The sequence below is a fragment of the Balaenoptera borealis genome (genome assembly GCF_965194805.1).
Source record: "Balaenoptera borealis genome assembly, chromosome: 18".
Classification (NCBI taxonomy): domain Eukaryota; kingdom Metazoa; phylum Chordata; class Mammalia; order Artiodactyla; family Balaenopteridae; genus Balaenoptera; species Balaenoptera borealis.
In genome coordinates this window covers 71185205-71201143 of record NC_138877.1, presented here as the reverse complement: position 1 = coordinate 71201143, position 15939 = coordinate 71185205, and the positions used below count along the sequence as shown (strand labels likewise).

The following is a 15939-nucleotide window of genomic DNA, read 5'->3' as shown; positions in this document are numbered from 1 at the left end:
GCTAGTCCTTGACAAACCAGCTTTGGGATTATCTTTAAATCCTTTCTCCTTCACCATTAGCTTTTCTACACCACTTCTGAATCCATTTGCTTCCTTTTAGTTGCCAAATACTGTGTTTTCGGTATCAAAGTCTGATTCTATCCCCATACTGTAAAATGAATTACAGTAGCCTAATTCATTTTACTATTTTATTGTCTCCTTGGTTCAATAAACCATTTGACACCTCTAACTCAAAAACTGTTGGTGGATCTCCAAGGGTGACTATTAAGATTAAAGACCTTAGTTCAAGGCTCTCCACGATAGGCCCTATCAACATTTTAACCTTATTTTCTCTCCCCCATACTCTTAACCTGTACACAGTACTCCAGCTAACCTGGATACACAAAGTTTATGAACAAGTCTTTCTGTCTTCTCTTCCTGAAACTTTTTTCTTCGTCTGTTACCAAATCATACTCATCCTTCAAGGCCCTTAAATTCTCTTTCCCACTTCACAGCTTTTCTTGAATTACCCCAGCCATCTCTCCTTCAAAGCCACATAATTATCTTCTCTGTTGCTATTCACACCCTGCCTTTTCAGAGATTATTGACATATTTGCTCTATACAACTAATTACATACTGCTTCGGGTCAGGGAATGGTTTTACTCATCTTTGTATCCATAAAGCACTTGGTGTTACTTGCTCAGTGCCTTAGTCATTGATTAGTCAATAAATCCTTGTATTGAACTAAGATATTAATATCCTTGGTTTTATATTGCTATTTTATACACATTACTGGGACTTTCTCTTTACATGTAAAGAACAAAAACCTAGTTCACAATGTCCAAATAGTTCAAAGAGTGTGGCATTGGTAGATATATTTTTTTAAACTTAAATAGAATTATTTTCTGGGTGTTTTCTTTCAGTATCTATATTACTGTTAGTAATGGGATTTCTCTGCTGTTATTTTTTATTGTCTTCGTGACTTTTAAAAATAAACATAGCATTTACTTTTTTTTGCTGCTCACTTGAGATTGACATAAGAAGAGGTTTCTAGTGCAAAGGACAGAAGTGTCTATGCTGAAAAATAGGTAATTGTACTTTTATTAGTAGTCAAGTACTTAAATTACAAACATGACAAAGCCCTGGAGGGGATGGGGATACTCTTCTTTACCTATCTGCAGACTTAAGCATCAGCGGGAGTGGTACACAGAAGTTCCTTTTCAGTTCTTATAAGAGCTATTCGTGGTATACTAATTAGGGATTCAGTGTCATCAAGCCCTAAAAGATCTAAGGAACTAGAGAGTTCCTTAATGTTAAAACGCTCAACCCCCTTTAAGATAGTTAACATTAAATGAATTAGAGAATGTCTGCCATCAGGCAAGAGAAATTGAGTATTTTGCCAGCTGCATTAAATATTATAGAAAACCCCAGCAGAATAAAATCACCCTGATCGTGTATATGGATGGGGAGTCAGAGAGGAGGGTGAAACTTACCCTAGAAAAATCCAGAGGAACTGTTGAAGTTTCTTCTAGAACTAAGGAATGCCTACCATGCATTCCGGAGAGCTATACTTTGCAAAGACAAACCCCATGATCACAGTTTAACTAAATTAAGATCATAAATACCTGTCGGCTATGGTCCAGTAGACTGGGAGAGTGTAAACTCCTAGGATGCGTCATTGATCTCATTATCTCTAATACTCAAGGGAAGTAAGAGCTCAATAAATCTTTCTTGCACTCAGTTAAAGTTATGTGACAGAAGAGGCCTGAACAGTTAACTCTGGTGTAAAGAATTATACTTCTTTCCTCAACCGACCTTGAATAAGTGAAGACAAAGGAAGAATTAATTCATTACGTCTTCAAAGGGAAAGTGCTCTAAATCCAAGGTAGTATTAATATTTTCATTAATAGTACAGACTTTTTTGTATACTTGTGACTAAACTACTCTCTAGACTTTGAGGGAAGGCGAGCAGTACTTAGATCTGGCTCTGCCCCACCCTAATTCTGACATCAGCAAGCATCACAAATAGCTGCTCCTTGGAATCACCAGAAACAGGGTGAAGAGGAAATTCACCAGGAGACCATTCCAAAATCTAACCTGGGTTTTCAGCATCACAGTAGATTGTCGAAGAGGAACACGGCTGACAGACCCCTCTAACAAAAAGAAACATAAAATGAGGTGTTCTATTTTACTAAAAAGTCAAGTTGATATGAGCTCAGTTAAATACCCACTGTGACACGTACCTCACTTTTCTTAGACCCAGAGCAATCACTGCTGCACTTGACAAGGCACTGGGCAGCACTGGACATTTTTTTTCTGGCAGAGCATTGCATGTGGTTATGAGATGGGCATACCACCTTTTTGTGTTTTGGGGCATCCAGAATCGAGGACTTTGGAATGAAGACATCAGTCTATTTCACATATTACATAAAAATGCCAAAGCAATTTTATTTCTTTAAAAAAGTGGGTGGATTGGAAAATAATGCATTTTTGACATTATGGGACCTTCTAGAGTCCTGGACTTCTCAAAATAACTGGATGGCAATCTTATTTATAATTTTTCTGGGAATTATCTTTGAGATCATACTCATAAAGATTTGTACAGCCTTTCAGAAGAAGCCTGCACTTCCTTCAGAAAAGGATAATACAGATGCCCACAAGGTAAGAACAAATGCTTGATTTCCTTTTCCCCGATTTTTCAAAGTAACACATAAGAATAACTTATAAAATTGTGGAAGTTTGATATTTGGATTACTCTAATATTTTATTGTCTCCCTTGAAACAGAAAGAAGACAGTTGCCTTAAAAGCATGAAATTTGGTAAGTATCCTACAATTTAATATTTTAATATAAAACTTGTTCAGCCTGAGCTTCTCCTTTTGGTGTTCTGACATTTTTTATTCCCATTTATCTCTAGATAACTGGTCAATTCATTCATCTTCAGAAGAAAGGTAAGTGATGTATTCTGAAATTAGATGAAACAGGTTGGTTTTGTTCTACTCAAAATTACATCTGAATTACAGAAAAGGGTTTTCCCATTTGTATAGAGGTTGGCAGCTGTTCAACATCTTAATTCAGTCGAACTCTGATTTTTTAAATGGTTGCTCTGTTCCAAGCTGTGTTAAATGGCTTTTTATGTATTGTTGAAATTATCATTTTAGGTAGGTAGACTCATTACCGTTTTTACAAATGAGGAAAATAAAGCTTAGAGAGGTTAAGTGGCTTGCTTCCCTACCCCATCCTCTCTCTCCAGTACACATGAAGAAGAAATAATCACCAGTTCTGAAAATTCAGTTGAAAAATATTCATTTAGCACCTACTGTGAACCGAGCAGATCCTGAGCTAAGTGCTGCAAGAGTGACATGAAATGAGTTTATATCATCAGCATCCTAAGGATGCCTGAGTGCTAGAGATTAAATACAGACACCACTACTCTTGTTGCTATCAATATCTTAATTGTTTTCATCAAAGTCCGTTCAGCAATCATTAGATATCCCTATACAATGGACATTGGCTTTTATACTGGGATACAATTAATAAGATAGTATCTGTTCTCTGGAAGCTTATACTCTTGTGGAGGAGACTTAGATATAAGGATGATTGCTTGCAGTACGGTAACACAGTGATAGGAGTACTATGAGAACATTTAGGAGATACCTAAGCCAGCATAGGGGTGTTGGGCTGGCTTCATGAAGAAGGTTATACTGGAGCTGAATTTTAAAGGTAAGTGAAAATTAGTCAGAAAAAGACAGTGGGTTAGGAGGATAAGAAAGGCAATTATAAACCATGAGCAGAGGCAAGGAAATAAGGAACAGGGTATGTGCAATAAATTATGATGATTTCAGAGTTGCTAGAATGCTAAGGACGGGTCAGGGAGTAGTGGGAGATGAAGGTGAAAAAATATGCCGGAGTCAGATCATGGGGGACTTTCTATACCCTGTTAAGAAGCTTGGAGTTTATTCTGATAGTGAGTAACCACTGAAGGTGGTTAAGCGTAGGAGTGACACAGTTTTGTGTTTCAGCTAGATCACTAGTAGCTAGCTGTGTGGAGTATGCATCTGAAAATTACTTTAATTTCTTTCAGTTGTCAGGTGTAAAGGGGCTTTATTCATTTAATCTGGTTGCTCTATTTTTATATGAGTACTAGCAACTCTAGTTATAAAGTGGGTGTCCTGAGAAGCAGTAACAGTATCTGGAAGTACGGGGAGGTGGAATCCCGGTCAGAGTTGGTTGGGAACAGGAATGCCAGAGCAAACCAGGACACCTCAGAAGTGCATCCACCATAAACGATCATCCAGAAGTCAACTGGACAGACCAGGAGTTGGTGTTTGAGGTGTACAGGGCTTAGGTGTGCACTGTGGTTGAAGATTCTCATGTAACTAAAAGCCAGAGGATTGACAGACAAGAGAGGAAGCCACAAGATGAGGTGGGGAGGAAAGGATTTTTAGCACCAGGATCAAGATAATCTGAGAGTTTCCCCATCCCTCTGTGCCATTATTCCATTCCTGCTTAAGCGGAATTAAATACTTTTAATAGGCTTTAGGGAAAAGTAATTGAGAAGAAAAAATTGGGGGGGATGGTGTTGAGGGAAAAGGGTTAGGAAAGAGATATGGCTTCCATGGTGGCAGTACATCGTAGTGAAAAAACACATTTTGAATTAAAAAGGTCTAGGTGTATGTCATAGTTCTGCCTCTAAATGATGGCATGGCCTTGGGCAAATGACTTAAGCTCACTCCTTTTCCTTACTTTCAAAATAGCAGTTAGAAGAATTACCTCTTAGGAATATCAAGAAGATTAGTTAAAGTGATATGTGTAACAAAGCAAAAATATTTTACCGTGGCACCAGAATTCCTTTTTGGGGTAGAATTATATTTGGGAGAGCATCTTAAATTATTTTGAGATAAAAGGGCTTAAATATTGGTAGAACCTCAAGCATAAAAATGGTTAAAGTTGCACTGCATCAGAGACTGAGTGGGTTTTGTCTTGCTTATGAGATGAGAGAGAAGAGAAAGGGGAGGGGTGGGCAGAGAGGAGGGAGGAGCAGGGGAGGCGGTGTGAGGCTCGGGACTGAATGGCACGAAGGACGTCAGAGGGTGAGCCTACCACCCAGTATCCGGAGTCAGGGAGAGCCGTGCTGGCCAGGCACAGTCTCAGTGAGCAATGCGAACTGCTGATCTTATATCCATTGAGTTTTGGGAGATGGTTTGTTTCAGGGTTGACCTCAGCCTTAGACGTGTGTTCCTGGGAAAGTCTGCCATCAATTGCCTGAGTTTCAAAGATTAAAGCTGTCACTGGTTGGTTTCAGAAGTGTATTTCCTGAAGCGAGTTACCATTGATAGACAAAATTGTTTAAAAGCAGATTTGGTGTTTGTTACTATGACTCTAGGATTATGCTACGACTCTATGCCATTGATTGATTTAATTGATTTACAACCACTTCTAGTACTTACTTGTTGCCATGGCTATAGAGCTGTCAGTCTTTTCCTAGGAGTATGGGGAGTTCTTTTTAAATTTTCAAAGGCCAGTTGAGATTCCCTGGTGGGGAGAGGCCAAAGGACATTTAAAAAATAGACAGACATGCCTGACGGTTAAGTGGGAGTTGTTTGCTTTGCTGTAGTTAACTCCCTTCTATATCTGCCTCTAGCTTTTCGTTAAAGTTAGCCACATGTATGGGTGGCTTGTGTATGTGTATTTTTCCCCCTTCATTGAACCTGAAGAACGGGTTGGGTTGTATGTCTGGATCAGCTTGCTGTGGACAAGCGTTAGCCATCAGAAAGCTAGAGGTGAAAACGGCCACTCAGCAAATATTACTGAGGGCCTACAATGTGCTGCAGGCCCTTGAGATACAGCAGTGAACAAAACAGACATTGCTTCCCACCTTACGTTTTAGACAGAGGGGAGTCTGATAGTAAATGACAACATGATAAATAAATTATATGGGAGGTGGTGATAATTATATGTGATACGGTAAAACAAAAGATAGTGTAGGGTAAGAGGAATCAGGGTGCCAGAAGTAGGAGAAGAGAGGTAGGTGCAACATATGTGGTGGGATTTAACTAAAGCCTTGAAGGGATGGGGAGTTAACCAAACAGAAATGGTAGAAGAGTATTAGAGAGGTTGGAGAATAGATGACCAGATCATGGTTGGACCCTGCAGGCCATCTTAAAGATAGTGGCTTTTACTCTGAGTGACAACAGGGGATCATTGTAGAGTTTTATATGGGAGAATGATATGTTCTGTCTTATATTTTTAAAGGATTATTCTGCCTGCGGTGTTGAGAGTAGACTATACTGGGTCAAGGGTCTAAGCAGACGGCAGGCTTTTGCAAGTAATCCAAGTGAGAGATAAAAGTAACTTAAACCAGGGTGGTAGCAGTGGAGATGGCAAGAAGTGGTTAGGATATACTTCAAAAAGTAGAATCAGTGGGGTGTGTGGATGTGAGAGAAAGGAGGCAAAGATGACTCCAAGATTTTTACCTGAGCAAGTAGGAAAGGTGCAGTTGTCATCAACTGAGATGATGACAGCTGTGGGTGGAGCAGGTTCTGATGGGGAGATGAGGAATTTTGTTTTGCAACCGTTGAGTCTTAGATTGATTGGGCATCCAGTAGAGATAGTAAGTAGTCTGGGAGAGATGTCTGATAGAGACAGTGAGTTTGGGGGTTCTTGGCACATAGGCAGTATTAAAAGCCACAGAGAGGGTGAGATTACAAAGGGACTGTGAGAAGATAAGAGGAGCAGGGGCTGAGCCCTGGGGCGCTTCAAAGAGGGCAGGAAGAAGAGGAGGAACCAGCAAAGAAGACTGACGAAGAGCTACCAGTGAGTTAGAAGGATACCCAGGAGAATATGTGGTCTGGAAGCTCTCCAGAGCAGGAAAGACAAATAGTTATATAAGGTATACAAGTTAGGTATCAGACCAATATCCCTTATGAATATAGATGTAGAACCCTCAACAAAATACTAGCAAACCAAGTTCAGCAGCATATTAAAAGGATTATATACTCTGACCAAGTGGGATTATCCTCAAGAATGCAAGGTTGGTTCAACATACATCTAGCATTATTTTATTATGTTTAAAATCATAATATTAAATTGTTGAAATATTGGTCTTGCATTTCAGCTTTTTTCTATATTTTCCCTGAAATGTGCAAAAAACTAATTCTGTTTATGTCTCATATTTTCACTGTTCACTTTCCTAAGTGAATAATACTCCTGTCCTGAGGAAATTTTATCCTAATTATGTCTGGACACTGCTATAACTTGTTAGGGTCACCTGGATTCCCTAGAATGCTTATGCATCCTGCCTGTATCAATTAGAATATTTTAATTCTCAAGTAACAGAAAACCACGATTCAAACTGGCATACCAAGAAGAGAATTTATGATAATCATATAATAGGAAATCCTGAGGTAGGATTTGCTTCAAAATTGGTTGATACAGTGGCTCAACAACTTCATTAAGGTCCTGTAACTCTCCCTCTGCCTTTCCTCATGTTGGTTTTACCTTAAGGTGAACAGAAAGATGGCCACAAGAGTTTCAAAATCAGACCAGCAATGTCCAGAGGAAGTAAGAGGCCATTTTTTTCTCTGTCTTTCCTGGGAACAAGGCAACTTTTCCCAGAAGTTGTTAAAAAATCTTTGTCTTATGCTGGGATTAGTTCATGCCCATTCCTAATCTAATTACCATGTTAGATTTAGCCTAATCATTTGGGGTAGAATGAATGTTGAAGAGTCCACATCCATGATCATTACTGCAACTCCCAATTTTGCTCTAGTAGTAAGGACATGATACTAAAGATAATGGGTAGGTGTATTAGGGTTCTCCAGAGAAATAGAACCATTGGAAGATAGATTAATAGATAGATAGATAAATATAAAAGGAGATTTATAGGAATTGGGTCACATGGTTATGGAGGCTGAGAAGTCCCATGGTGTGCCATCTAAAAGCTGGAGAACAAAGAAAGCAAGTGATATAATTCAGTCCAAGGCAGAAGCCCTGTGGGGAGGGGGTGTGCAGCACTGGTGTAAGTCTCAGAGTCCAGAGGCCCAAGAACCAGGGGCTCTGATGTCTGAGGGCAGGAGAAGATGGACGTCCCAAGAAGAGAGAGGGAGAGTTTGCTCTTCCTCCGTCTTTTTGTTCTATTCAGGCCCTTAATGGATTGGATGATGCCCACCCAGTTGGTGAGGGCATATCTTCTTTACTCAGTCTACTGATTCAAATGCTAATCTCCTCCGGAAACATCCTCACAGACACTCAGAAAGAGTGTTTTACTGGCTTTCTGGGCATCGCTCAGCCCAGTCAAGTTGACACATAAAATTAACCATCACAGTTGGTAACAAAGATGTGTATACAGCCTGTATATTAGATGTTAATAAATTCTCTTAACAGTTGAGAGAAGTTGAAAAAGTATTTAACGTATTTTAAATAGTCACCTAATAATTTTGTGTTCTCTATGAAAAACGGCAATCAGTAGTTTAGCCGAAACTACTTCAAATTCTAATTAGCAGAATCCAAATCAATGAGATTTTCCTGTATAAAAAAGCATTTAGAAAAAATGATTTTTGTGATGGGGTATATTTTGATGATTTTATATATTATCTTCATTGTTTATGATGAAGCATTATTTAAAAGTAGGGTCATTCTTCCAGTAAAGTACAAGATAATCTATGTTCCCTGAACAAACAGCTACCAGAATTTCTGACTTAGCCTATATGAGTTTCAGTTGATGACTTTAGGCTGCCTTACCATTAAACAAAACTTAAGGTGCATCAGAATCACCTGGAGAGCTTGTTAAAACTCAGATTTCTGGGCCCCATCCCCAGGTGTCTGATTCAGTAGGTCTAGGGTGGGGCCTGAGATTTTGCATTTCTGCTCATTTCCCAAGTGACGCTGATGCTGCTGGTCTGAGCATTGTTAGACCAAGCCTAATCATTTGAGGTAGAAAGGATATTGGAGAATCCACATCCATGATTGTTATTTCAGCCCAAAAGTATGTTGAGAAGCAGTACCCTAAAATGTAGGCTTTTCTCTTGATCAAAAACAAACAGCTGTTAAAATAATCTGGACTTACTTATAGAAAGCTATAGTTTATGGTATTGGACATTCTTCTGTGGTACCTCTTAAAGTTCCATAAGGATATTTTTACTCTTGTCAAAACTTTCCTACACAGAACAGAAACAAACTGATATTCCTTTTAAAAGGATATAATCTTAACCTGCAACTTTGACTGTCAAAATAGACAGTCAAAAGTAGACTTTTGGACAGGTTTTTGAGGAAGAATCCCTCATTCTCCTAGATATGAAAATAATTTACTTCACTTTGTCAGTGGATTGATTTATTAAATGAATGACACTAGGTAATGAATTAGTGTGTAATGTGGACAATGACTTTCCAATTTATCTCTATACTGAGCTATGTTTTTATAGACTCTATTGGGCTTCCTTAAATCTAGAAGAGAGTTCCTGTAGAAAATAGGTCCTCAGTGACAGTTGATTTACACACTGCTTTCTTATATTTCAGAGTTGATGACTTTTCAGAAAGAACAATTACTTCATCACTTACATCTGAAGGAAATGAAGGTAACTTTGGAGACAGAGTTTCACTGCCAGATGAACCAACACGGGCAAGTACCAGTGAAAGTAAATATCGCCTAAGTCACTTTAGTGAAAGTCATGAGCCATCTTCAGATGGTACTAGCTCGTCTTTGTCACTGTTTCATTCAGAAGTACAGGGAAATTTTCCAAGGTGCAGAGGGTGTCCTGAAAACGAACATGAAACAATACAGTTTTCTTCTAAGAAATTATTTTCCATAATGAAAGACAACGAAAATAAAAATTTGATGTTTTCTTCTGACTTTAACTTTTCAAGAATTTCTAGAATCATTATAGAAAGTGAAGATATAGATGTGGCACCATGCCCTCCTGCCCATTTATTACTTTCTAGAGACCAAGTCAGACTTCTGGAAGAAAATGTGAGAAATCAAATTCCTTTAAAATCCAAAGCTACTTTAGAGAGTAAAACTCCCTATCTGTACTCAAGGTCTCAAGAGCCCTTGATTCAGAATCAACATTCTGTTAGAAGGGACATTTCTGCCGAAGCACAAGATTCTTTTCCGGGACAAAGTGCTCTTCCGAATCAAGATTTTTCTGAAGCCCAATTTACTAGTCAAGCCCAACAACTTGTTAACAACCAGGTATCAATCAATAGCCAGCCTGATATCAAGGCCAGATACGTTGCTCTGCCTCAAGATTTGATGAGGAAACCACTTTCCAGCAGCACACAAGACTCCTTCCAGACCCAAGATAGGGACAGGAGCCAACATTTGGTCCAAGTCCCATATTCTGTTGAGACTCAAGATTCAATCAAGGACCTAGAGTCTGATACAAAACACTCAGAAGAGGCCCAATATTCTGTTTGGTTTGAAGATTCAAACAAGATTCAATATTCAATCCCAGGGCAAAATAATATTTTTAATAATGCCAGACATCTAGTTTTAACTCTAAGCCCAAATTCAGTTGCTAAAGTGATGCCACAACTAAAGAGTGTAAAGACAAAGGGCCAGAAACAAATTGCTAGCTCAGAATTAAACCAGTATCCTGCATATGGCTCAGTGCCTCTTTCATCTACCATGACCAGGCAGAAAAACAGAAGAAAAACATTACACAGTAAAAGTAAATTTAGTCTCAAAGTTCTACCTCAAAAGTCAAAGAAAACACCAACTTCATGGGTATTTCAAATCACAGTATGTCACACTTCAGAATATGGCAAGTTAAGACACAGTTATAAAACTAAGAAGAAAGAGTTACATCAAAGAAAAGGTATATCAGGTTTAGCATTGCGTCTTATTTATGCTTTCAAGCTTGTTCCTCCTTATATTAGGAAGTATTCCAGGAAAAGACTAGCGAAATTTATGCCAGGTTTAACAGGATGTAGGCATTTTCTGCTGAAGCAAAATAAGTCACTGTATGCAGAGAAAGTCAACTATGCAGGGCCTGTTGAGAAAAGAGGAACCTCAGGGAGTACTAAAAACGAAAAGCATCATGGCAGAGACAATAAAGAACTAAAAAACATTTCACCAAAAATTCCACCTCAGCTAGAAGAGTCTTTCATGGTCAATATTTATCAACAAAAAGCACCTTGTTCTTCATTAATAGAAACAAACTGGAAGAATAAAGAGTCTCTTAAAGACCCAATTTTACAAGCAAAGGAAATGGACATTACAGAGTTTTGTGCCCCAAATAGTGAAAAAACATCTGACCTGCATATTGCAAAGCATGAGACACCTTTAGAAGAAGCTATATCAGCACCTTTGCAGAAATTTGATTCCTCTCCCAAAATGGAGTCAGACAGAAGAATGAAAACATGCGAGGACCTAAAAAGTACAGAGAATTCACATCTTCTACTTACAAGTGGAGAGAAGTTACCAACTAGTACGTCAGAAATGCAAAGGTGCTTTCCAAAGGGAAATACCCATGAAAAAGAAGATTTTCTTGAAATTGTTCTGGAGTCTTCAGATGTCAATTTGCTCATTTCACTAGGAACCAAAAAGCATAAAAGCAGTGAACAGTCAGCAGGTGTAGAAATTCAAGAGAGTCCAGAAGGTGTAATTGAGAAGGAAAAGAAACCATTAATAGTTAATGTTACAGAAGATGGTGACCTGAGTGAAAGTGAGGAACTCGAATGCAACACTAGAAGCAGCATAAAAAATAGGCAAGATGAAAGAATATCTGATGCATTTCACGATGCCACTCACACTGCCCTTTCTGAACCACCTCATATGGAAATGCAGAGTGGATTAAAAACCAAGACAGATACATCAAGAATAGGGCTTAGTCATTCAGCGGTAAAGCAAGATGAATTACCAGATGACAAAAAAACATGGAGTGCAGAATACATTGAGAAGAGATGTATATTTAAAAAACCACAAGAACATGACAGAGAGGAAGAACAACAGGCTCTGCAAGAAGCAGATCCACAGCTAACACTAGGTTTCAGGTTCAGTCTACAACTAAAGCAGAAGCCCAAGTACGTCAAATTTGAAATAGGACAGAGCTGTTCAGAAAGTAGAACAACTCAAAATGAAGAGCTAGAGGTACAACCACACACTCTTTCTACAGAAACGATTGTGGGCACTGGTCCATGCCCCACAATGGATCCATTTCAAGTTGAGAAGGTGAAGCAAAGCACAGACAGACCTACAGGCAGGGAAACTGCAGATCCAGTGCATCCTCTTACAGTGTCACAGAGCTTGCCAGTTTTAACTGAAACAACAGAACATGGTGTCCCATTGTGTGGAAGCCCCGGAAGGCCCCTGGATGATCAAATTACAGAAGAAAAGGAAGACTTAAAAAGAGTTTTACCTGAAGCTGCCCTGGGGTCTCTCCATAGGCGTATGCTTCCTTTATCAAGTGAGAAAAGGCAGAGAATCAGAAAAAAATTACCAGAAACCAAAAATGTATGCTGTCTCAACCGTGTAATTACGAAAGTAAAGACGCCACCAATACATCGTAGAAGAAGATTGAGAGATGATTTCAAAATCATGATTAAACAAATACTGCAAGATGAAACTGTGGCAGATATGCTTCTGAATGTTATTGACCCTCATGTGTCTATTTTGCCTTATATTATAACACACAGCAGATTAAATGCAGAGAATCACAGTCATACCAAGCTAAAACAAGAGATATCAGAAGTTGAAAGAGAAGAAAAGTGTTCAGATACCATTACTAAAGGAAGTGACTCTGGAGACACACCAGAAGCAGCTAAATTGCAAGATGAAGTGAGTGGGGAAAAAGAAGCTTCACCAGAAGCAGTCCTTGAGGATCGCTGGAACCTCAGATTGGATGCATATCCAGAGAAAGAGCTTAAAACAAAGAAAGAAATGCAACAACCAAGCACATTTGCAGAAATCATGATGGAGTCTGTTTACTCGGCCATAACAGATCCATTTCATGCTGAGAATATGAAGAAAAGCCTGACCACACAAACAGATTTAAGATGCACTGCACATTCTGAGATGCCTCCTCCAGCATCAGAAAAATCACTGATTGGAGACCCTTTAACAACAAGAGAAAGTGATGTTCCAGATTATGGAAGTGATACAAGGGAAATGGTTTATTCTTTTGCAGAAACAAAGGCAGAATTACCCAAAGATTTACCAGCAATTTTCCCAGAGACTTTTAATTGCCACATGCCTGTTTTATCTCATTCTAAAGTGAAGAAAAATAGAGTAAGATTCTCACACCTAGAAAGCAGAGTGAAGTCCAAGTCTGTACACATGAAAGCATTGAAGCCATCAATTTCACAAATATGTAATATCACAGGTCATAGAAAGAAACTGGAATCTGACTTTAAGGCCAAGTTTGAAAAGATCAACAAAGCTAATGGGCTGGCTTATGAATTTCTAAACACCCTTTACTCTCCTGTGTACAGCAGGTTACAAGGAGAGACAAACAGCTTCTGCCATGCTCAGGTAAAGCTCCAGGGACTAGCACATGAGGGGAGACCACAGTATGTTGATTTCTTTGATAAGAGTAGTGCATTCTATGACAGAGAAGGAAAAGTACAAGATGGAGAGGAAGAGGAGCAAAAAACGTTGCTGGTAACTGCTCCGCAGCATACCCAGTGCCTCTGGATCAATGGGTATCAAGGGAAAGAGACCCACCTTGCCGAACCAGACCCAGCACTGGACCGTTTAACACAGGAACAAGATATACAGCACCGAACATGCTTTACACAAATTGCTTTGCAGACTGGCCTCCAGATGGGTCCTCGAGAAGCTAAGGAACTCCAGAAGATCAACAAACCAGAAGATGACATAACAGCCCCTACGGGTCTGGAGATTCCAGCTCCCGAAGCAGGGAACTCATCACTTGATAAACTTTTGAACACTACAACAGAGTGTGGCTTACCATCTGGTGGAAACCTTAAAAGGGAACTAGATTCTTATTTTGTGGGGAAAAATTCAGAGTTACCAGAAAATTTGCAAGTGACCTTCCCACGGTTTTCTGATTCTGTTGACCCCTTTGTTTCTAAATCTAAAAGAAAGAAAAACATATTAAAATTAGCAAGGAAGCAAAAAACAGTGAGTCGTAGGTATAGAACTATGAGAGAACAAAAGCCATCAATTTTGCATATGCTTAATGGCAGGCAGAGCAAGGCGCTGCAATGCAATTTAAAAACAAAGATGAAGAATCCACAGCAAAATAAACATATAGCAGATGTATTTTTGGATATCATTCACTTCAAGGTGCCTACTTTGCCCAACATCAAAATGAGTATTGGATTAAATGTGGAGACAGATATGCAAACGGTAACAAGACTTAGTCATATGCAGCTAGTGCAAGGGAAATCGCCAAATGGAAGAAAAATATGTTGCCCAGATTCTATCAATATGAGTAGTTTATCTAACAGTGTGAAAGATGGGGAGGAGAAGGCAGGGGAACAAGATTTACCAGCTCCAGAGACTAGCCAAGGCCTCATATTCAATATATATCAGAAGAAGAATCATGACCTTGTCAAATCACATGAGGAACTGAAACAACCAGGAAGTATAAATATTCAGGTACAACCACAAACACATTTTGCACAGATTATTTTAAGCTCTGCTTCATGCCCTACATTGGATCAGTTTCAACTTAGAAAGCTAGAGAGCTATGCTAGGTTTTCACCTCCAATGTCAGGAGAAGCAAAGATTGATGAACACATATTTTCTGCAAGAGAATGTGGTGTTCCATCTGATGCAAACCATCAAAAGGAACAAGCTGATGGTATTGAAAAGAAAGAGACAGTGACTTTAGATTTCTGCCTGGCTTCTTTATCTATATCCAAAAGCAAGAGAAACTTCAAACAGTATTCAGACTTGAAAATCTTAATGAAGCCCAAATGTGGAATTTTAAAAGCAAAGAAACCATCAATTTCAAACATGTTCAATATCAAGGGTGGTGCTAGCCCAAATCATAGAAAAGAATTGGGATATAACTTAACAACCAAAATTAAAGAGGTGGATGAAGGTGAAAAAATGGCAGACGACAGGTACTCCCTCACGTCTATTATACCTGCTGTTAATAGGTATAGCAAGAGAGAAAGGGAAAAAAACATGTTGTTAGGAGAAAAAAGACTCAGTTCTAAACAAGTAAAGCGAGAGATATCACCACATGAAGGTAATATTACTCCAGGTGACACCAAAGAAACCAATCTTCAAGATGAAGAGGAAGAAGAAGGTGAACAGGAGATGTTGTTAAAGATAATTCCACAGCACAGCCAGCATTTCGTCTTCTGTTCAGGCCAGAGGAAGGAGCTTGACCTTCACAAATGGGGAAACAAAGGACGTGGGAAAATTCTGTTTGTTACAGAACAAGACGTCCCACGACAAACGCAGCTTCCAGATCCAACCCAGGCAGAGGAGCCAAAGAGAAGCCAGCAGACACTAAATGGCACGGTGTGGTCAGCGAGTTCAACCCTTCCCTTTCTAAAGTCAAAGGAATCACTAATTGGTCGAGTTTTAATTGATACAATGAAATGCGATGTCCCAAGTAATGGGAGATGTACGGGGGACCTGTACGATCATGGTAAAGAGGAAAAGACAGAGTTTAAAGAAGATCTACAAGCAACTGTCCTGGGGTCTTTGTATGCCTCCACACCTGATCTATTTGAATCTAAGAGGCAGAGAAAGACACTTACATGTAGAGCCTTAAAAAGTAAAATGAGTCCCAGATGTGTTATTATGAAGACAAGGAAGGCACCAATTTCACAGATATTTAATATCCCTGGGAATGGTTGTCTAAAAGCCCTACCTCCAAAAACCCTGAAATCACAGATTGTTGACTTTTTAATTCAGATAAAATACTCTGGGGTACTGGAAGATCTTACTGCAGAGAGAAAGGAAGGAGTAGCCCAAGAATTACCAGCAGCAATTCCGGAGGTTTTGGATTTATCCACACTTGCTTTACCTGTGTCGAAAAG

General features: G+C 39.1%; 2 protein-coding genes across 4 annotated transcripts in view; one reads left to right on the top strand and one right to left on the bottom strand.

The window, feature by feature from the left end:
• LOC309616027 (uncharacterized protein) overlaps window positions 1-15939 on the bottom strand; it is a 75814-nt gene that overhangs the window by 6647 nt on the left and 53228 nt on the right. The gene's annotated exons all lie outside the window — the stretch shown is intronic.
• Window positions 135-15939, top strand: part of CCDC168 (coiled-coil domain containing 168) — a 40845-nt gene continuing 25040 nt past the window's right edge. The window contains exons 1-4 of the mRNA XM_082365768.1: window positions 135-2641; window positions 2766-2799; window positions 2897-2930; window positions 9496-15939. The exon at window positions 9496-15939 is cut by the window's right edge and continues 25040 nt beyond it. Coding sequence (XP_082221894.1) covers window positions 2378-2641; window positions 2766-2799; window positions 2897-2930; window positions 9496-15939 — 6776 coding nt within the window. The 5' untranslated portion in view covers window positions 135-2377. The remainder of the gene's footprint in view (window positions 2642-2765; window positions 2800-2896; window positions 2931-9495) is intronic.